Below are 22,836 nucleotides of genomic sequence, written 5' to 3' on the forward strand. Positions count from 1 at the left end.
CTAAAAAATGTAGTGTATACAATGCAAAATGTAGTTAAATAATTATATGTATTATTCTTTGTTCCTTTTTTTATAAGAATCACATGCAATAGAATTTCCTTTATTGGCACAAGCTTATAGAAGTACTACAAACATGAGATATGTATATGTAAAGTTGCAAATTTTGTGCATCACAAATATCAGTAATTAAAAAACAATTTTATCAACAATGTTAGAGAAAGATCTGATTGAATTTTTCTGTTCTCTTCATAGAAAATATTACAAAATCACTGTAAATTCACTTTACAGTATATCCTATAAATCATAAAGAGCATGAAGCTAAGAAACGGTATTACAGAGTGTCAGGCAATAATAAGACTTTCAATTTTTCTGGAGTATTGTGTTATGGTATTTGTCAACTTTGTAAAATTTGTAATTTATTGGTATTTTGTTTTTTTTTTCATTTTAAATAACCAAATCTCACTATTCACAGGTTCCATATTTGCAAATTTGCCTACTAGCTAAAATTTACTTGCAACTGCAAAATCAATACTTGAGGTGCTCTAGGGGTCACTTGTGGACACATACAATATAGTGAAAATATGAGCTGCCTGAAGCACACAGTTCTCAGCTGAGGTCAAACAAGGTAGCATTTTGCCTTCTGGTTTTAGCTGTCATACTACAAACAAGCATTCTTTTTGCAGTCTATACAATGCCATGCTTTTTGCATTTTTGTGCATTTGTTGACAACTTTACTGTTTAAAAATGACCCCTAAACATAGTGTTGAAGTGATGTCTAGTGTTCCTAAGCACAGGAAAGCTGTGATATGCTTTACTGAAAAAATATGTGTTACATAAGCTTCATTCAAGTATGCCTTGCAGTGCTTTAAGCTATGAACTCAATGTTAATGAGTCAACGATATTATATAAAATGTTTTTAAATGGAAACACACATAGCATAAGGTTATATATTAATTGGTTGGCAAAAAAGGTGTGACAAGATTTCCAGGAACCCAGGAGCTGTGGTTCACTAATTCAGTGTTTATGGTGACTTTATAGAACATAATGATACAAATAATGAGAGTTGGCTGTAACTATTTACTTTAATATTTAATTCTGTACTTGTATTCCTTTTTATAAAAGAAGAGTGTCAAAAACTGTTTCAGGTCCAGCCCATCGATCTGAATCCACCTCTTGTCAGTACCCTCCTTCTTCCTTTCATGGGAGCTTTGCTACTCCTCAGTATTTTTGCCTTGCTAAAATTGAGAATAGGATTCTGGAAAATGAACTCCTGGCCTGGGACTTGGTAATCAAGATCAAAATCACCAAATACAACAGTATTCCTATATGGCAACCAGACCTGCTTTAAGATTTGGAAAATTGTTTCTATAACACTGTGTATATTGTAACCTAAGGCTAATTACTGTGAAATTTGCCATTTCTTAGGAAAAAAAGAGTCATATTTCCAGAAACAGAAAACCACTCAGAAACTGAGTAACATTCAAAACAAGCAGATGCTAGGTTGATAGACCTATATTAAATAAAATTTAAGTTCAACATATTCAAAAAAAGTAAAGAGGATAAAATATTAGGTAGGGGAGTAGCACCCAGAATGTTGTCAGTTGCTTATTTTTTTCTAGGTAATAGATGTTAAGAACCTCACATGCATTCTCTTATATACTTCTACTAAGGAATGATGTTTTAAAAAAGCCTTTCTTAAACTAATATTATACCATATGTTAACTAACTGGCATTAAAAAAAAAACTTGGCAGAAAAAATAAACAGAAGTTAAACACACACAAAGAAATGCCTTTCTTATCGATAATTAAGAAGATATGAATATATAAGAAATATGTAAACTTAATAACAACAAAATGCTGGGGTGCCTGGCTGGTGCAGTCAGTTAAGTGACTGATTATTGGTTTCAGCTCAGGTCAAGATCCCACCATGGTTGTGAGATGGAGCTCTGCATCAGAATCCACGCTCAATGCACATGCTTCAGATTCTCTCTCTCTCTCCCTCTGACTCTCCTGCTCATAATCTCTCTCTTTCTCTCTCAAATAAATATTTAAAAAACAACAACAGCAACAACAGAGTGATGGCATAGTTGTGCTGACTACATTGCTAGGAATTTAAAAAGTTCCTCCATAACCACTGGACATCTCAAAATGCTTTGTTTTTTTAAGATTTTATTTATTTATTCATGAGAGACACAGAGAGAGAGAGAGGCAGAGACACAGGCAGAGGGAGAAACAGGCTCCATGCACGGAGCCCAATGTGGAACTCAATCCCAAGACCACGGGATCATGCCCTGAGCCAAAGACAGATGCTCAACTGCTAAGCCACCCAGGGATCCCCTTCAAAATGTTTTTAAACTCTTGCTAAGAAAACCTAAAATCCCAAATCAGACTTTGGCAATGATTTTAAAAGAAGGAACTAAATTTGTGATTCACTATATTGTTATGCTAATATTAAGTTACACTATTTAATTAAGATAAGTGGCTTTTAAGAGAATACTACAAAAATGGCATCCAAATTGAAAATGATTAAATGTGTCTATTTAGGTATGACATGATAATTTATGTGGTAAACCTGATGGAATCTACAAAAATGCTACTAGAATTAATGTATGAGTTTAATAAAGTTGTAGGATACAATATCAATATACAAAAAAATCAAGCTTTTATATGTTGAGGTCATTTCCTTCTGTTCCTATTTTGTTCAGTCTTTTTATCATGAAAAAGTACTGGATTTTGTTGAACATTTTTTTCTGCAGCAATCAAGATGGTCAAATGGGTTTTTTCCTTTATTTTGTTGATGCAGCATATTATAGTGATCAATTTTCATATGTTGAACCATCCTTGCATTCTAGGAACACATAACAGCTGTCTGTCATGAGGCTGGGGGTATGGGGTGGGTAGCTGCTGTGGAACTAAGAGATGAAATTAACCAAACTTAACTGCAATTTATAGTTGAAGATTTCCCCTGGAAGTTGTTAAGCCTTCAACTGACTCCAGAGTTCCAAAACAGTTATATTACATAGTTTCTGCAGTGCAACTGATGTCTAGGTGAGGAGACAGATTCTTGGTGCTTCCCACTCTGCCATTTCTTGGAATTCCTCCCCAGATAATCAATTTTTGATTAGCACATTAAAATGTGCTTGGCAATCAGAGAAATTTGATCGATGACTGGTTATTTGATTATATTAAAGAACTATTCTTAGTATGCTAGGTGGAGTAATAGTATGTGGTTATGTTTTGGAAAAGTATCTTAAACTTTTAGAAATTTATTCTGAAACATTTATAAATAAAATTATAAATAACTGGGATTTGCTTCAAAATGATCCTGGAGATGGTAAGGACTGGTGGCAGTATAGATGAAACAAACTGAGCATGAATTCATAATTATTAAAGCTGGATAAGGCATACATAGGGGTTCACGAGTCTCTCATTTTTATATATGTTGAAATTTTCCATAATAAAAAAAATTTAAGGGATAATAAAAAAGCCTGTAGCAAAATTAGTGTAATAGGGGAATTAGTAAAAAGATCCAAATAATGAGACAGAAATATAAACCTCAAAACAAAACAAAACAAAACTATGGGAATTAAAAAAAACAATGTGTGTGTGTGCAAGTGTGTATATATGAGGATAATTAATTCAGAGATACTCTGAGATTGTTACTAAACTTTAAGCTTTCCGAGAGCAGACAACATACCCTGTTTGTTCACCATCCTAAATCCTTAGCAACATACCTAATGTCTAGTACATCCAAATACTTATTGAATAAGCAAACAATTCAATCAGACCTATGCTCCCACATGCAAGGACTCTGTAAAATCTATAAGAATTCAAGATAGTATGGTTTTTAATAATGCTTAGAAAACTAACTTTAATAAATTTTCCTTTTTTCTCATCACCACCTTTGTCCATCGACTTTTAGTATAACAATTCCCCTCTTTCATTTTATGAAAGCTATTCTTGATGTTGTATCTACTTACCACTTCTTGTTCCTCCCTCATCAAACCTGTTTATATTCTTGTTCTTGGGAAAGATATTCTCCATCTCAGTATATTCTTAAGTCTTAGATCTAAGAAACTGTCTACTTTTCTCCATTTGATCTCTTTAAAACTAATAATTTCTTTCAAACAAGGAAAGGTTGTGAAAGTTTCTACCTACTCCAGTTGTTTTATATATTTAATTAACATCTTAATACAGCTAAGCTAATGACTTTGCCTAATGAGTTATAAATATTAGTACCTCTGACTTTATTTTTAGTTTTCATCCTTGTTGGTCAGAAATACAAGTGTTGCCTGAATCACTCAGTAGAACACATTTTACAACTCTGAGAATACCTGATGATGGGTTTGATCTCATGATCAGTACACCAGCAGACAAATAAATTTATAGTTATATTCTAACTTCATTTATTTTATTTATTTATTTGAGAGAGAGAGAGAGAGAGAGAGAGAGAGAGAGAGAGAGAAAGGGAAGAGCACAAGCAGGGATAATAGCCAAGGGAAGAGCAGGGAGCCCGATGCAGGGCTCGATCCCAGGACCCTGGGAACATGACCTGAGCTGAAGGCAGACGCTTGACCAACTGAGCCACCAGGGCCCCTCACCTTAAATCTATTTTATTTGTGTTATTTTATATTTCTATTTATTTATTCATGAGAGACACACAGAGAGAGGCAGAGATATAAGCAGAGGGAGAAGCAGGCTCCCTGGGGGGAGTCTGATGTTGGACTTGATCCCAGGACCCCGGGATCACGCCCTGGGCCAAAGGCAGACACTTAACCACTGAGCCACCCGGTGCCCCGCATTAAATCTATTTTAAAGAATTTGTTTTGTCAAAGACAAATGTGTCTACATTTTGTGTTGCGAGTTAGAGTTTCTTCAAAATCTGAAATACATGTTTAATAGCCCCAACAATGCATTCCTAGTATGACCTGGCCACATTCCATTTTATAGACCATCTACAGTTGCTGGAATCCATACAGGAAAAGAGAAATTACTATTTCTCTAGCCAGTCTGTTATATTTGAATGGAAAAAACAAATGTCTATCGCCATTTAAGAAGTAGAATACTTGTTTTCTATTTGCACATCTTTTACTATTCTATGAGAAAAAGGAAAATTATCACCCTACTGATTTCCAGTAAGAGTCCTATTCACAACATAAACAAACAAATCCCTAAAAAAAAGGACATCTTTTACTATTGTTACTTTTTATAGCTTTACTTAGATTCCACTGAAAATGGGCTCAATATTACTTAAATAGTCAACTTTGGGTCTAGGTAGAAAAAAAATCATCCTGAACCAGAAGACAGGCAATTTCAAGTTAAACTGGGAAACGCATTTTGCCATAAGCTATATGCCATAACTAGTAGCTCTCACCACTGTGAATTCAAACTGTTTCAAACAAGTTAAGAAACAAAGGCATTGTGATCTCTATCATTCAGTGTGTTTAATATAACCAGACTAGAATTTAATATGAGCTAATTAGAAGCCACAAAGTAAATTCTAATAACAGTAATAAAAATAGAATCTCTTCCATGTCATTCAAAAGTCTAGAAAAATGACTTATATTATGGCAAAATGTAGACTCATAATGACAGTATCAGCAATGTATAGTTTTTAAAATAAGCCTGGAATTGATATCAGAAACTAGATTTCAAAATATAAAAAACAGCACTTTCTCAATTTGTTATCATTACACAGCACACTTGTAATAAAGACCACCACAAAATGGTACTTAAACCAACCCAATATTACATGGTTACTTTATGGATAAAGAACATTTTAGGTAAACATATAGAAGACAAACACCTTAAGAGAATTACTTGCTCCATTCTACTAGAGCCTAACAGCATATTCAAGGTTGCTCAATAAGATTATTATAATCTTTTAGTCAGTTTAGTCTTTTTATACTACACCATAAGCCCTTCAGCTCTAAAGAGAAAATAATTTTAACTAAGACAACCGTAGAACTTTGTCCCAATGAAGTCTAGTTGCCGTAAGTATTTTTTTATTTTCTAGTATCTTTTGTGAAATGGCTTCTCCTAAGTAAAACCAAGATATAAAATTAATGAATGAAAATCTAAAATGGAGACTAAACTTGACTGAACTACGTGACTAAGTCAAGCAGCATTTTCATGAGACATAATGAATGTCAATGGGTTGGAATGGCAAAAAGGCTTAGATTTAAACTGAAACCTATTATTGATTAAGATAAAGGCTTAATGCAGGTTGTTTTCTTTGACCAGGTTTTGTATTACACTTTAAATAAATCAGAGTTTAGAAAATTTTACAATTGCACCCAAAACCATAAGACACCTAGGAATAAACCTAACCAAAGAGGTAAAGGATCTGTACTCTAAAAACTATAGAACACTTATGAAAGAAATTCAGGAAGATATAAAGAGATGGAAGAACATTGCATGCTTATGGACTGGAAGAATAAATATTGTGAAAATGTCCATGCTACCCAGAGCAATTTATACGTTCACTGCAATCCCTATCAAAATACCATGGTCTTTCTTCACAGAGTTGGAATAAATAATCCTAAGATTTGTATGGAACCAGAAAAGACCCCAAAGAGCCAGAGGAGTGTTGAAAAAGAAAACCCAAGCTGGAGGCATCACAATGCCTGACTTCAAGTTGTATTACAAAGCTGTGATCATCAAGACAGTATGGTATTGGCACAAAAACAGACACACAGATCAATGGAACAGAATAGAGAACTCAGAAATGGAGCCTCAACTCTATGGTCAACTCATCTTCAACAAAACAGGAAAGAATATCCAATGGAAAAAAAGACAGTCTCTTCAACAACTGGTGTTGGGAAAATTGGACAGCCACATGCAGAAGAGTGAAACTGGACCATTCTCTCACACCATACACAAAGATAAACTCAAAATGGTTGAAAGATCTAAATGTGAGACAAGGATCCATCAAAATCACAAAGGAGAACACAAGCAGCAGCCTTGTTGAAGTAGGCCACAGCAACTTCTTGCAAGACACATCTATGAAGGCAAGGGAAACAAAAGCAATAATTAACTATTGGGACTTCATCAAGATAAAAAGCTTCTGCACAGCAAAGAAACCAGTCAACACAACTAAAAGACAACCTACAGAATGGGAGAAGATATTTGCAGAGGACATATCAGATAAGGGGCTAGTATCCAAGATCTATAAAGAACTTATCAAACTCAACACCCAAAAAACAAACAATCTAGTCAAGCAATGGGCAGAAGACATCAACAGACATTTCTCTAAAGAAGACCTACCCATGGCCAACAAGCATATGAAAAAATGCTCCACATCATTTGGCATCACGGAAATACAAATCAAAACCACCATGAGATACCACTTTACATTGGCGAGAATGGCTAAAATTAACAAGACAGGAAACAACAAATGTTGCTGATGTTGGAGATGTGGAGCAAGGGGAACCCTCATGCACTGTTGGTGGGAATGCAAGCTGCTACAGGCACTCTGGAAAACAGTGTGGAGGTTCCTCAAGAAGTTAAAAATAGAGCTACCCTATGAACCAGCAATTGCACTACTGGGTATTTACCCCAAAGATACAGATGTCATGAAATGATGGGACACCTGCACCCCAATGTTCATAGCAGCAATGTCCACAACAGACAAACTGTGGAAGGAGCCATGATGTCCTTCAACAGATGAATGGATAAAGAAGATGTGGTATGTATACACATATATATGGATGGAGGAGGTGGATGGGGGAATAGGGTAACTGGTGACAGACATTAATGAGGGCATTGACGAGATGAGCACTGGGTGTTATACTACATGTTGGCAAATTTAAATAAAAATAAAATAAATAATGCTTACTAGTAATAATGAGAACTGATACTAAATTTCATCAAAATGAGTAAAAATCTAGTAAAGCTTAAATTGATTTCAACTGTCCGGACCAATCACTGAAGTAAATTACAAAATCATTTGAATTATTTATTAGGAATACAATAAGGTATGACTAAAATCTCCCAAACAGATTTGAACTATTAAAAACATTTTCTTTTATTGCACCTTTTTTTTTTAAGATTTATTATTTATTCAGGAGAGACAGAGAGAGAGAGAGAGAGGCACAGACATAGGCAGAGGGAGAAGCAGGCTCCATGCAGGGCGCCCGACGTGGGACTCGATCCTGGGACTAGATCCTGGGACTCCAGGATCACGCCCTGGGCTGAAGGCAGGTGCTAAACCACTGAGCCACCCAGGGATCCCCTCTCTTATTGTACCTTTTCCCTATTATTTCCTTGTTAGCTATAAATTATTATCATTCTTTATATAACTGCTGCCTGATAGGCCAAATAAAAAGAATCTTGTAAATTCTCCATTAAGTTATGTAAACTATTTATTTTTATGTAGAATACAGGTATCAAAGGTCAAGGTTTTTTAAAAAATATTTTATTTATATATTCATGAGAGACACAAAGAGAGAGAGAGAGAGAGAGAGAGGCAGAGACACAGGCAGAGGGAGAAGGAGGCTCCATGCAGGGAGCCGGACGTGGGATCGTGGGATCGACGCGGGACTCGATCCCGGGTCTCCAGGATCACGCCCTAGGCCAAAGGCGGCGCTAAACCGCTGAGCCAGCCGGGCTGCCCAAGGTCAAAGATTTTTTTCTTTATCCTCCTTTACACTTGATTCTAGCCAAAAGACCAAGAAGCTATTATCCTCCTTTACATATTTATTTTCTAGTATAGTACTCGGTTTCTAAGCCTGTTGATGTCTTTTGGGATTTAAGTTGCTTAAATAGCCTTTTTACAATAGTATTTCACTTAAAGCAATGGTTTGGGAACACCAGTACATTTGAATACCAAGAAAAGTTATAACAAGAAAAAAATGTAATCACTTAAAAAATATGTAAAAATAGCTGACCTCATCTGATTAAACTCTCTAATTCATTTAGTTGAACCAGTCAAATAATTCTTTTTAAAGTAGCTGCTGTGCTTTTCTAAACTGGGAATAAAAGTTCCAGTCAGAGAAAGCATTCTTTACTAACACAAGTGCTTAATTTTGTTGGAGTGGGAGAAAGGACTCTTATTTACCTGTAGCCAAAGAAGGGAAAGTGCAAGTGACTGGCATTGTTAATCTCTAACAAATAATATGCTAAAAATATAGTTCCTGAATTCAAAGAGCTTTTGGACTAGATGGAAAAAATGATCATGAATACATTAAATAATTAAAGAAAAATATTTTTCTGAAATATGTTTTTTCCTACTGAGATTTTCCTCATCTCCCTGAAGAAAAGCATGAAAGTAAGCATCTGTTAAATGGCAATATTTGAAAGTGAAAGTAAGGTCCAACTGAAATGCTGTTTTGCTCTACTCTAAAAGATTAATAAAGCCAACATGGGTTTAAATCATTAGCATGATTTACTAGTGAAATTCTCTAATATAGAACCACAGAAATCAGCACATAGAGGATCAGATTTGCACTACAAGTAAAAGCACTTGGCCAAGGAGAAAAAATAAACTAAAGCAGGTGGCAGGTACTTGTTACAGTATGCAGAGCTGAACTATGACCAAATCATAGTTTAAATATAACTTTTGTTGAATAAAATCTAATGAATATGTGGAAATGGAAGAAACTCAGAAACTATAGTTATTTCCATTTTAAATGAGGATGATAGTTCTGCACCACCAGCTGTTTATAGTTCATTGAATGAAGTTCTGGTTGATAGGAGATAATTACCTCTTCCCTACAGGAGGCAAGTGTTTCTCATTCTGCAGACACCCCTGATAAATGGTCATGGGAGTATGAGACCAAGACAGCATGCCAAGATCATTTTGGTTTTTAATGATCTCTTTAAACACTTGATTTTCTATTTTTTTCCTATGTAAGTGTAGGAAAACGTGCACCTTGAAATATAGAGAATTAGGTCACTGGCTATTATTTTGCTTTTACAAGGCACTTCAACCTTAGAAGGAAAGCAGAGTGACTGTACACAGAAAGTATACCATCCATAGTATTAGAAATGGATGGGCATGGTTCCAACTTCAAGCATTTTGAAGTTACTTACTAATTCATTGTTTACCCCAAGACTATTCTTTAAGTTCCCTGTCAGATAACAATGCGCCCATCATCCCAGTCACTTCAGCTCTCTCAGCCACTTGGAAGGGCCTATCAATTATACCTTCCCAGTCTCTCTCAATTTTGTCTCTTCATTTCCAATGCAAACTGCCACATACCTCCATATTTCTCATCTGCAGGGTGGTCCTCACCTCCTAAATGGTCTCCTTGCCTCTAGTCTTCCTATACTATTCTAGTTCAGCCAAAATAATACTTTCAAATTAATAGCAACACTCTCATCATGCCACTCTTAGATGTAAAAATCTTTCAAAAGTGGGTTGTAATTCCAAAATGGAGAAAAGCATATTAAGCAAAAATCCAAAATTTAAAAAGTAAACCACTTCTGTTATTAGAAATAGTTAAGATTGGGTATGCATATTAATAAGAGTTAGAAGAAAACACAAAAAATGAAGAGAATACATTTAAAAGGGCCTAGGACTTGAGGCTGTTTATTGTTAAAATGATGTTTATGCAACAAATTCTCTCAGCAACCACTTGCTGCTTATGCAACATAAAACTTAACCAGCACCCAAAGAACCCTGCAATTTGGCTCCCAAACCTACCTTTTCCAGCTTATTTTATACCCCACCTATTCATACAACCCAAAACTCCAACAAATTAAAATATTCCATTACCCAATGGGTTCCTGTCCTGCACTTTCCCGGCTATGGACTATTATTCATATCATATGCTCCAGCTAGTATACTCTTTTCCATTTCTATGTGTCTAAATCCTACCTAATCATCCTCTTCAGCTCAACTCAAATAGCTTTTCCACAAAGCTATCCCTGACATCTTCTTCCTCCAATGAACATTTCACCTGTATGTCGCACATAAAATACCACTTTCTACTTTGCATGGTAGTGTGTGTGTGTGTGTATGTGTAAGCAGTAGCTCCTTTAAGGCAGGGACTTTGTTTTAGCCATCTTTGTATTGTACTGGAGATATAACATAGCATCTTTCTGAATAAATACGTAAAGTGAGTAAATACTTTAAAAAAACAAGGGCTAGAAAGACTAAAAACCAACAGCATCTCTTATATGCTTATATGATTTTCCTTCTTTTCTCACTCAGGTTTACTTCTTTACCTAATTTTCTTACCTGAAGGTATGTTATTCTCCGCTGGACCAGGTCTGTCAGATCTTTGGCCTCTTTTTCCCGCCAATCACCTGCTCCATCTGTTTGACTGAGGTAGTATAGATCCGTCATTATAGACCTATAGACAAACAACATTTGGAGGTCTAACTTATTTGTACTTCATCATAGGATTACACAGAGTCATAAGAAGAGAACCAAATTCTTCATAAAGATTGGTGCTCACACTGATGCTGGTTCTCTTCCTTTATTTTCTATTAAGACTGTGAAATTCAACAATTAGTTCCTAACATCCAAGATTCATTCCTTCAGTAAATTTCCATTGTTGAGAAAAACATGCTGGTTTTTCCCATGCCAGTCAGCTGCATTTATTTCCCAATGCAAAGTGCCACAGACATTGGGGGAAATGGAAACCCATAGCAAAGAAATAGGTAAATTAATATAAGGGAGAGAATTAAGTTGGTGCCAGTATTTGAATACTACATTTTTGTTCTCTCTGTCATTTCCTTTCCCCACTTAAATGATCTCTTCATACATAAACACTCTGAGTGGTTGGAATAAAAGATAGAGGAAAGTTCTGACATAAGTCTTAAACAATGGTCCAAACCAAGGTTCAGCAAACATTTTTCTGTAAAGAACCAGATAGTACATATTTCAGGCTTTGTGGGCCTCTGTTGCTTTTGTAGCAGGAAAGCTGCCATAGACAATATGTAAATGAATGTATGTGCCTGTTTTCCAATAAAACTTTATTCATAAAAACAAGCTACAGGCCAAATTTGGACCTTTGGGAGGTACTTAGGTCATGAGGGCAGAACCCTTATGAATGGGATTAGTGCTCTTATAAAAGACTCCACAGAACTCCCTAAACCCCTTCCGCCATGTGAGGACACAGTGAGAAAGTGCTGTCCATGAACAAGAAAGCAGGTCCTTACCAGATACCAAATATGGACTAGATCTTGGACTTCCTGGCTCCAGAACTATGAGAAGTAAGTTTCTGTTGTTTATAAACTACACAGTCTTGGGATCCCTGGGTGGCGCAGCGGTTTGGCGCCTGCCTTTGGCCCAGGGCGCGATCCTGGAGACCCGGGATCGAGTCCCACATCGGGCTCCCGGTGCATGGAGCCTGCTTCTCCCTCTGCCTGTGTCTCTGCCTCTCTCTCTCTCTCTGTGACTATCATAAATAAATAAAAAAATTAAAAAAAAAATAAACTACACAGTCTTTGGTATTTTTGTTGTAGAAAGCTGAACAGACTAGGCATTGCTATTTACACTATAATGCCTCAGAGTTGTTTTAGAGCTTTTACCTTGTATATGAAGAGTGCCTATGAATAGTTCTACAACTAAGAGAAAGTGACTATTGGGTGTGGGTGACATGGTACTGACGGCCAGTCAGAAAAATGATCCAATACCCAGTGCCTTACAGGACTCTTAAGAAGAGGTTTGATCAGTGAGAACTCATTTGGGAGATAATGAAGCTAGCCTTTAAAAATTGTGATTTACCTAGGAGTACATGGCATAGTCTTAATTCTCTGTTATTCCTGGCTCTTAACTAGTTGCTAAACCATTTAATAAAAAACCAATAACACCACACAGGAAAAACTAAAGTCTTATTTACTATCATAGAAAATTATTTAAAGGGATGCCTGGGTGGCTTACTGGTTGAGCTTCTGCCTTTGGCTCAGTTTGTGATCCTGGAGTCCTGGGACTGAGTCACACATGGAGCCTGCTTCTCCCTCTGCCTATGTCTCTGCCTCTCTGTCTTTCATGAATAAATAAATAAAATCTTAAAAATAAAAAAGAAATTAACTTATAGTCTTACACAATGGATAGAGGTTCAACTTGTAAGATTTTTCAGATTATAAAACTGAGGCCCCTATGGATTTTTAGGTAGCCTACAGTATTTTTATAAAGTTTTACATTTAAAAAAAAAAGATTTTATTTATTTATTCCTGAGAGACACAGAGAGAGAGAGAGAGGCAGAGACGCAGGCAGAGGGAGAAGCAGGGTCCATGCAGAAAGCCTGACGTGGGACTCGACCCTGGGACTCCAGGATCACGCCCTGGGCTAAAGGCAGGCACTAAACCACTGAGCCACCCAGGGATCCCTAAAGTTTTACTTTTATTAGGAGAAATGTCACTACCCATAAGAAATTGTGTGAGTTGATCATGGAAACACATGAGAAGTCTTAGACTATAATGGTGCTACAGGGCTCCGCTGGAAGTTTATTTAAATTAGTTTCTCAGGGTTTATTTATTTATTTTATTTTTTATTCTTTTATTTTTTTAAAGATTTTATTTATTTATTCATAGAGACAGAGAGAGAGAGGCAGAGACATAGGCAGAGGGAGAAGCAGGCATCATGCAGAGAGCCTGATGTGGGACTCGATCCAGGGTCTCCAGGATCATGCCGTGGGCTGCAAGCGGTGCTAAACCGCTGTGCCACCGGGGCTGCCCTCAGGGTTTACATATATATATATATTTTTTTTTTTAAATTTATTTGAGAGATAGTGTGTGCAGATGTGTGAGCAGGGGGGAGGGGAAAGGAGAGAATCCTCAAGCAGACTCCCTGCTGAGGGTAGAGCCCACAGAGAGCTCAATCTCAGGATCCATGAGATCATGATCTAAGGCAAAACCAAGAGTCAGATGCTTAATGGATTAGGCATCCAGTTTCTCAGTTTTATAAGCCTCTGCCCCATCACTCTCATCATGATGATTATTTTTTATACCTCATAGGTTTCATCATATTCAAATATGGTTATTTGCTTTTTTCTGCCTATCAAATATGAGTGATCTCAAAACCTGTTGTAAGCCTCAACTTTTTTTAAAAAAATATTTATTTATTTATTTATTCATGATAGAGAGAGGGGGGGCGGGCAGAAACACAGGCAGAGGGAGAAGCAGGCTCCATGCAGGGACCTCGTTGTGGGACTCCATCCTGGGTCTCCAGGATCACGCCCTGGGCTGAAGGCAGTGCTAAACCCCTGAGCCACCCAGGCTGCCCTACAATCTTAAATTTAAATTAATTCTTCGCTGATACAATAATATTTAGAAGTTACCATCCCATAAAATTTATCATCTTTTAGCCAAAGACTTGAGAATAATCAAATAGAAAGTTATGGATCATTTCTGGGAAACAAGGTGACTAAAAGTCATTCTACAGAAATGATGAGTTTTCAGTGACTACTCAGATTAAATTTCCTAGAAGTGTTCCAAAAGCTGGTAATCTGGCTGTCTTGGTTTAGACTATGAATAGATATCAAGAAATTTGGGAGGTAGGTGGTAAATCTTAAGGTCTGGTATGAGGCCAGGTCAAAGCGTGGGAAATACAAACCCAGGCAAAATACCAGCAGACTAGTGCTAGTCACTTGAGGTAGGGTATAGATGCCTGAAGATAACCAGTAGACTAGAATATAATCTGTGACTCTGAGCGCAAGCCAGCTACGACAGGTATCAAACTTCTATTTCAAAAGCTGGGGTACATTTATGTTTTTTGTATTTTCAGTTAATTTTCCTAGTTCTATATTTTAATATCCATAAAACCATTTTAAATGTTTCACTCTGTCTCAACTATGTCAATGAAGAACCACAAGTAGAGTATTTTGTTTATACCTGATTTGAAATGTTAAAGACAAAAATTCCCCTCTGAGGGTGAGCAAAGAGCAGACGTAATTCAAGAAAATATCAAGGTGAAGGATCCATCATTTGTTAAAGTAAACGTGACTAAGAGAGGCTATACCACAGAGTCTAACCCATAAGTAAATCTGGATCACGGGCAAGAAAACTTACTTGGGGCTTTGTCCAAGGCTGCTTTTACTATGATTTGCTCCTGGGGCAGAAATAAGCAGTGCAAAGGATAAAAATGTCACCAGGAGACAGATAGGGAGACAATGTTCCTTTTGCCTTCCTGGTCTCAAGGAGGAAGTTTAGGACCATCTCTTTTTGACAGCACACATGGGTGGGGAGGAGTCCAGAAGAGCAAGAACAAAAATAATTCATACTATCACATAAGGCCATGATTATGCTACTTGATGAGTGATGTCCTACCAACCTCATGTTTAGGTTCTAAACCTTGAAATTCTTTCTACTGAGCACTATAACAATTTCCCCTTATCTGTGCTTGCCCTGCAGCATCTAAGAGTTTTCTATTTATATCTTCTTTTGGGGCTTTCCTTACGCAGGTCTCCTTAGAACCCACTAGAATCTATAATGTTTCAGTCACTGTGGAAAGTGTTTTATATATTTTCCCACATTTAATCAACACAATGCTATGATAGAAGACTTATATCCCCATGTATAAAAAAGAATTTAACAATTAAGGAAAAGTATTTTGGAGTAAAATAACTTAGCTACTACTTACTTGTGTAAACTCTCTAATTTCTCTAAGCCTGAATATAAATTTATTTATAAAATGAGAAATAATAATACTTGCCTCAAAGTATCACTACGCTGATAAAATAAGACAATGAATGGAAAGCCTTTATCACAGTAACTGACATGTAGGAAATCCTAACTATTTTTAATGTCAAATCATTCATGAGTTTGGAAACCACACTCAAGGAGATGTAAGGTTGGGGGCAGACAAAGCAGAATCAGAGCCATTAGATGAGACACCTTTTCTACCTTTAGATTCTCCTTCCAGTGCAAATTTTATTTTAGGGGAGGGTGTTTCTGAGAATCATGATCTGGTTGATAGAGACTAAGTGATAAGAAGAATAAGGACAACTTCATATGACAATGTTCCCTTGTCCATGGATATTAGGAGGAGTGTTCTAACAGCACTTAAAAATAAGCCTGATTCCTTAGGAGAAAGACAATCAGACAAAAACACTTTGTCCAAAGAAATTAACAACTGAAGAATGAGTATCTACATTCCAGTGTAATTTAAGTCTCAATCAAATCACATCTCAAAGAACTTAAGGTCTTCCTTGATTCCTTCCTCTCTCTCTGTGTACATGAAATAAAAAACAAAGAACAGCTTTGAAGGTTCACAAAACTTAACTTTTCAAGAGTGGAAATACCAATTCTTTGACCTTTCAAAGACAGTCTAGTAGCATTTACCTTATAAAAATAGTGAAAACACAAGCTATTGTGCTACAATAGCTATGATCAGCAGTTCTGATCAAATAAATCTATAAGCTATTAGCCTACTAATCTTCCCTATAACCAGAGATTGCACCTCTTACCTGAGTTGAAGTCCTTTCCCTTGCTACATAACCCCAATACACAGTATCCAACAGCCAATCAGCATAATTAGCCATAAGTATTATTTATCATTTGGGAAACATCTCACCTCAGTCTTATCAAAGCTGTTTTTTATATTACTGATAATGAGATGATACAGACCAGGCCAGGGCAATGAGATTGCTGCTTTACCAGATTATTTCTCAATAGTTTCAGACAACTTCATTGAGAAAGAGTTCATCAACCCTGTATGCCCTCCTGTCCTTCAGTTTGAAGTTTAATAATGGCTATAATCTAAAATCAGAAAGAAGTAGCTCCAGGAACTATTTCATAAACCCTGGTGTCTAGCAATATAAGGAATGCAAAAAGAACCAAAGCAACAGTGATTAAGTTAAATATGTCTATAGTCAACCTAAGATGATGATAAGACAGAATTTCCCATGATATGCCCAGAGGTTAAGGGATGAATATATATAGCTATATATTCAAGCACTGAAGGTGTACTGCTACACAAATAATAAAATCACAGTGACAATAATAATTACTCTAAACTGTTAATCTCCCTTTTGCTAGTTCAAAGAAGCCACAGTCAATTATTGATCAATGTTGTCAAAAGCAGCAGGTAAACTTGGCTGAATTACTATGACGTATGGTAACATGCAATTGCTAGGATGAAATCATCACTTGAAAATCTAGTTTGGCCATGTCTTGTAAATTAAAGAGACACTCAATATATGACCCACAAATCCCGCTCCAGATATTTAATCCAAAAGAAATGAAAATATGTTTCTGCCAAAACATGTATGTTAATGTTTATAGTGGTTTTATTCATAATCACCAAAACATATAAACGACTCAAATGTTCTTCAATTGGTGAATGGATAAACTACCTATGGTACATCCATACAATAGGATATTACTTAGCAATAAAAAGAAATGAACTACCAATACACAAAACAACATGAGTGAATCTCAGATGCATTGTGCCACACTCAAAGCTACACAATATAATGATTGCATTTACATAGAATTCCGGAAAAGGCAAAATTATAGGTTTAGGAAACAGACCTAATGACTGCCAAGGACTACGGGATGGGGAGGTGCTGACTACAAAGGAGCATGAGGAAACTTCACGGGTTAATAGCAATGTTCTGTATGTTGATTGTGGTGTTGGTAACAAAACTGCAAGCATTTGTGAAAACTCATAGAACTATAGACTAAAATACATATGTTTTATAGTATATAAATTATGTCACAATAAAACTGACTTAGAAAGGAAAAAGATCAATGTTTCTATCAGAACAAAGTTCTAAGAAAGAAAAACACTCTTTTGAAGAAACAAAAGCCTCTAAATTTGTTCCTATCATTGATGTCTTTCTTTTTTAAAATTTTTTAAAAGGATTTTATTTATTTATTTGAGAAAGTGAGAGAGAGAGAGAGAGTGAGATGGAGCATAAGAGGGCAATGGCAGAGGAAGAGGGGACTGAGTAGGGAGCCCGACACCGACACCAGGGCTGGATCCCAGAACCCTGAGATCATGACCTGAGCCGAAGGCAGATGCCCAACCGACTGAGCCACCCACGCACCCAACTGATGTCTTTCTGAACCAAAAGATGACAAGAGTGATCATAGGGAAAGCTGAACAAAAACACTAATCGACTCACCCTCTGATTTCTTAGAGAACACAAACTTTTAGTCCAGAGACAACCTATACACTACATTTGGGAAAATGAAAAAGTGAAATGGGAATTTTTGTGCAATGTAAAAATCACCAGAGGCAAACACAAAAGTCTGTTTTAATTCTTACACTTAAAAATCTTGAAAATTATAAGATGGCATATTCTGCATACATACAAATTCTCTCTACTTATACATTCATAACTTTAGGGTTATTTCTCCAATGTCTGGCTGTGCTTTGCTCATTATTTTATCATTGCATTCTAATACAGCTACCTGAAGTGAAATTACTACCCAGTGAAGTTGCATCCCAAGTTCCTTAGAATTTCTGCCTAAGATAACAAAAGAAACTGACTGGGGTACCTTTCCATTTTCTTTTCAGTGAAATATTATTATTTAACATATACTAAAAGGTAGTGTCAGGAATCATAATATATTTAAAACAAAATTCAACTTACAAAAAATTTAACAATGATTTACACCAACTTTAGGGCTCCACACTTTTTTCATTTGTATATTTGCACATATTTTTCTATTTCTATATACAGTCACAAAATACATGCACAAAATAATTCTTTAAATAATAATTTTAATTTAGAAAAGACCTGAAGATTAAATTTTCAAGTAATTTAATCACTCAAACTTTAAACACAAAGAATTTAATAGCCAAAATTGTCCTTTAAATACCACATAGTCTACCCAACTCAAATCCTCTTCAGATCTGCATTATCCTATAAAACTGCATTAAGCAAAGCATACAAGCATACAGCTCCAATTAGCAGAATCATGATGCTCAGAATCAGCTTTAGGGTAGAGAAGCAATAAGGATGGACTTAATCAGCAATTGGTCTAATGGTCTAAATATGGCTAAAATTTTAAAAGGGACTGCTGAATGCCCCTTGAGATTAATGCTTACTTCTGTAGATTAATGCTAAAATGATTCCAATAAACTGATGGATTTTATTTGTAATTTCACTTAAAATAGCAAAACAGTATTTCAAATCCGTATAATATTGGGGATGCTGTTAATATATACAAATCTCTTGGTTGTGGGGTAATTCTTTTCTTCTTCCCAGTGGTAGGTTGTGTTAATACAACAATTTTTCTTTTACTGTTCACTAATGAGACAGTAATTGCCATCAGAATCCTACTGGGAATATAGACTTGTATATATAACAGGCCTAAGGACAGGTTTCACTGTATTTATAATGATTCTAAGATACACTGTGTTCCGCATGAATATGCCAGTACCAAAATGTTTTCTTTTCTATGGAAGATAAACTGCATATTTTCAGGAATATGTAAACAGGAGAAATAAATTTAACTAGGGAGATCTCAGGTTCTTCTTTCTAAAGCAACTAAGTAGAAAAGAATTAAAAGAAATGTAGCCATTTATTAAAAACATGTGTAACCTTTAATTAGAAATCCTAAAAAGGTGTTATTTTAAAGTCTTTAATGTGTGAATTAGAAACATAACTGCCAGCCTCAGTAGGAGTTCCAATGTATTATAATGTAAAACTGCATACTCCAATTATTGATTGTATATGAAGGAAATTTATAGGAAGATATTTTAATGCATTACTGGCTGACACCTTCAGAGTTTACTTAGGGTTATAAAGATTTCTAAAAATACATTTTAAATAATATTTTCCAGTGATATATTTTAGTTGATGAACTACACTTGGGAATTATTGTCCTTAAAATCTTAGGTACTCTTCTTCTAAATATGGTAGGTATCACTTACCATTCAATAGGGAAATTAACAAAAATTCCAGTTTATATTCTTAGAGTATAATCTTTACCAAAGCCCCAGTGAAATGTAAAAAAAGAATAGCACCTTTCATGATGTCCCAAATCTGACAGAAATTCATCTGCATGTCTTTGGAGTACATTTCCTTCTAAATTCTTTAATTTCTTTAATTCACTTTGTAGAAAAAACCAGAGCTCTTTAGCTCCATTTTCAATCCTCCTCCTTAGGATTTCATGATCCTTCCCCAGACCTGCAGTCAAAGAATAAATAGTATTAACATTTTCATATTTTGATTAAAGAAAATTTTAATTATTTGTGGTAATATCAACATATTAAAGAAGAAAAAGACTACATAATCACCTACCATTTCTAGTTTGTTTCTTATAATTTTCAATCTGTTCTTTGGCCTTCAAAAGCTGTTCTTCTAAAGCACGAACTCTTCCTGAAGCTGGCGCCTGGTCGATGGGACCTTCTGGTATCCTGTAATTCAAAAAAGAAAATGTAAACATTTAGCTTATAAATTATACAACAAAATTAATGCTTACTTTGCTACAAAATATTTATTGGTAACTCTAGAAGTCATAAATCATATAATAGAAGTACAAAATAAAATTTTCTCTCCAAAGGTATAGGATAAAGCATAAACAATGGAATGATACTGAACAAAACCAGAAAAAAATAATCTAGCTCAGATATCCATGACCTTCTAGGAATACAGGAGCCTTTAGGATTGTGTACTAAAAACTCTCATCATATCACTTAGAAAAACACCACGCGTGGCATAGTGGTCAATTTTTCATTAGTGTCAAGAGCAACAAAGGTGAAAGAGAAGGTGACAAAAAGGCTTAAGGGAAATAAGAAAGTATGAATCTAAACATGTGTGGGTGTTCAAATAGCAAATACAAATTATTTCTGAATTCATCACAATATCAAGTTATGTAAATTGGTGCTTTAATTCATAAACTCATGACCTTAGATTGCTAAGTACTGGTTTTATAGAAAGGAAAGACAAGAGTAGAAGATGAGCATATTGGAAAAAAAATGAACAGTTTTGGATTATGCAGGTGGGCCTTAATTGTAATCACAAATGTTCTTATAAGAGGGAGGCAGAGGAAGGTTTTACTACAAAAGAAGAGAAGATGGTGTAGCTATTAGCTTTAAAGATGGGAGGATGGGGTTATAAGCAACAAATACAAGGAATGCATCCTCAGAAGCTGGGAAAAGCAAGGAAACAGATTCTCCCCTAGAGTTTCCCAGAGGAATGTGGCCTTGCTGACACTTTGGTTTGGGCCCAGTAAAACTCATGTCAGACTTCTGCCCTCCCAAACTGTAAGAGAATAAATTTCTATTGTTTTGAGCCACAAAGTTTGTAGTAACTATTACGGCAGCAATAGAAAACTAACACACGTTCACATAATACTTACATCCATACATCTATATATATTTATTTGCATAATTATTGTGAAGATTAAATAATGGCTGATTTTCTTCCAAAATCTATGGAATATTTAGCACAATGTTTGGCAATAAACTATCAGGACCATTGTATCTGGGATCAGGCATTTCAGAGATGAGCTATAATTGCAAAATATCTGGGTTATCTATTCTTATCACAATCATTTTAAGGGAACTTAATTTTTAAAATATACTTGGCAGAACTTAAATTCAGATGTCAACTCAGTCCTTTGATGTAAAGACTGCAATACAGATTTTTTATACCTTTTTGAATATTTTTTTATATAACAGCCAAATTAACTATTACTTACCTATACCACTTCAGAATAAAGGCTTAGTAAAGTAGCTCTTGCTACAAATCTACCAGAGTAAATGAGGTATTCTGTAATTGTATGCATTAACACTGAACAGCAGCATGAAAAATAACCATTCTCTAATCATGAGTATCCCAGGCTACAAAATTTGAAGTACAAAGCCTTAATTTGTATACATAGAGTGAATAATGATAAAATAAACAGAGTTGTTAGGTGCACAATTACCCAATTTATAAGCTCAAATGTGCATACATTCATAAATGAGGCATTTCCTGGTATACAGTTTTTAAAATTTGGCTTTTAATCTCTTTCTGAACTAGATGGCTGATTTCTAGGAAATAATTTGATAAGAGACTAAAACTACTACCTCTTAGAATTTATTTTTGAGAGCAATATGCCATAGAACAAGCATGCCCTTTTCCAGAACATACCTTAATGACAGAAAATTCCAGACAACACAAAAAAAAAATATGTCTAGGTTCTCTTCTTCATCTCATTTCCTCTTATATTGATGGAAAAAAAATAGTGTAAAAAAGGCAAGAAAAAACAGCATTAAATCATTTCAGTAGATTTCCATGAAGTACTAAATCCAATCTAATTTTACTAAAACATACATGAATTAGTAATTTATATTACATTATTATATATAATAATCTAATCCAACTGTGGATAAACTACAGATAAAAGTAATAGAGAAGCCAGTGTAAAAAAAAAAAAAAGTACACAATAAGGACTATTCTTTCCAAAACCATTCCAGAAGAGTCAATCTGCAAGGACATTATCTGAATATTTAGGATTTGATTTTGTTTTGCATCATACTAACTATGCAAAAGATATATAGGATATCTTCTGGCCAAGATGAAGCACCAGAGATTAAATTTACCATAATGTCTGAAACAACTGAAAAAACAGACAAAATATATGAAATAACAGTTTAATAAAACTGGAATCAACCATTTGAAAGATGGAAAAATAGGTGGTTCCCCACGTCAGTCCCCTTCAGGGAAAGGGCAACTAGCAACTATATATAGACATTTGCAAAGATCCCAGAACATGGTGGTGAGGCTGAAGCATCCACTTTGGTTACAAAAAAACCCCAAAAAACAAAACAAAACGAAACGAGAAAACCTCATTAGAATAAGATAAGAGGAAGGGGATCCCTGGGTGGCGCAGTGGTTTGGTGCCTGCCTTTGGCCCAGGGTGCGATCCTGGAGACCTGGGATCGAGTCCCACGTTGGGCTCCCGGTGCATGGAGCCTGCCTCTCCCTCTGCCTGTGTCTCTGC

General features: G+C 35.5%; 1 protein-coding gene across 12 annotated transcripts in view; it reads right to left on the minus strand.

Moving 5' to 3' along the window:
- Nucleotides 1-22,836, minus strand: part of FUT8 (fucosyltransferase 8) — a 287,889-nt gene that overhangs the window by 76,153 nt on the left and 188,900 nt on the right. For all 12 annotated transcript variants that reach the window (XM_041758780.1, XM_041758777.1, XM_041758783.1 and 9 more), the window contains 3 exons: nucleotides 20,148-20,263; nucleotides 19,871-20,033; nucleotides 11,183-11,297 (listed from right to left, as the gene is read on the minus strand). In XM_041758780.1, the coding sequence (XP_041614714.1) occupies nucleotides 11,183-11,297; nucleotides 19,871-20,033; nucleotides 20,148-20,263 (394 nt within the window). The remainder of the gene's footprint in view (nucleotides 1-11,182; nucleotides 11,298-19,870; nucleotides 20,034-20,147; nucleotides 20,264-22,836) is intronic.

Source organism: Vulpes lagopus, chromosome 6 (assembly GCF_018345385.1).
Source record: "Vulpes lagopus strain Blue_001 chromosome 6, ASM1834538v1, whole genome shotgun sequence".
In the NCBI taxonomy this organism is placed as follows: domain Eukaryota; kingdom Metazoa; phylum Chordata; class Mammalia; order Carnivora; family Canidae; genus Vulpes; species Vulpes lagopus.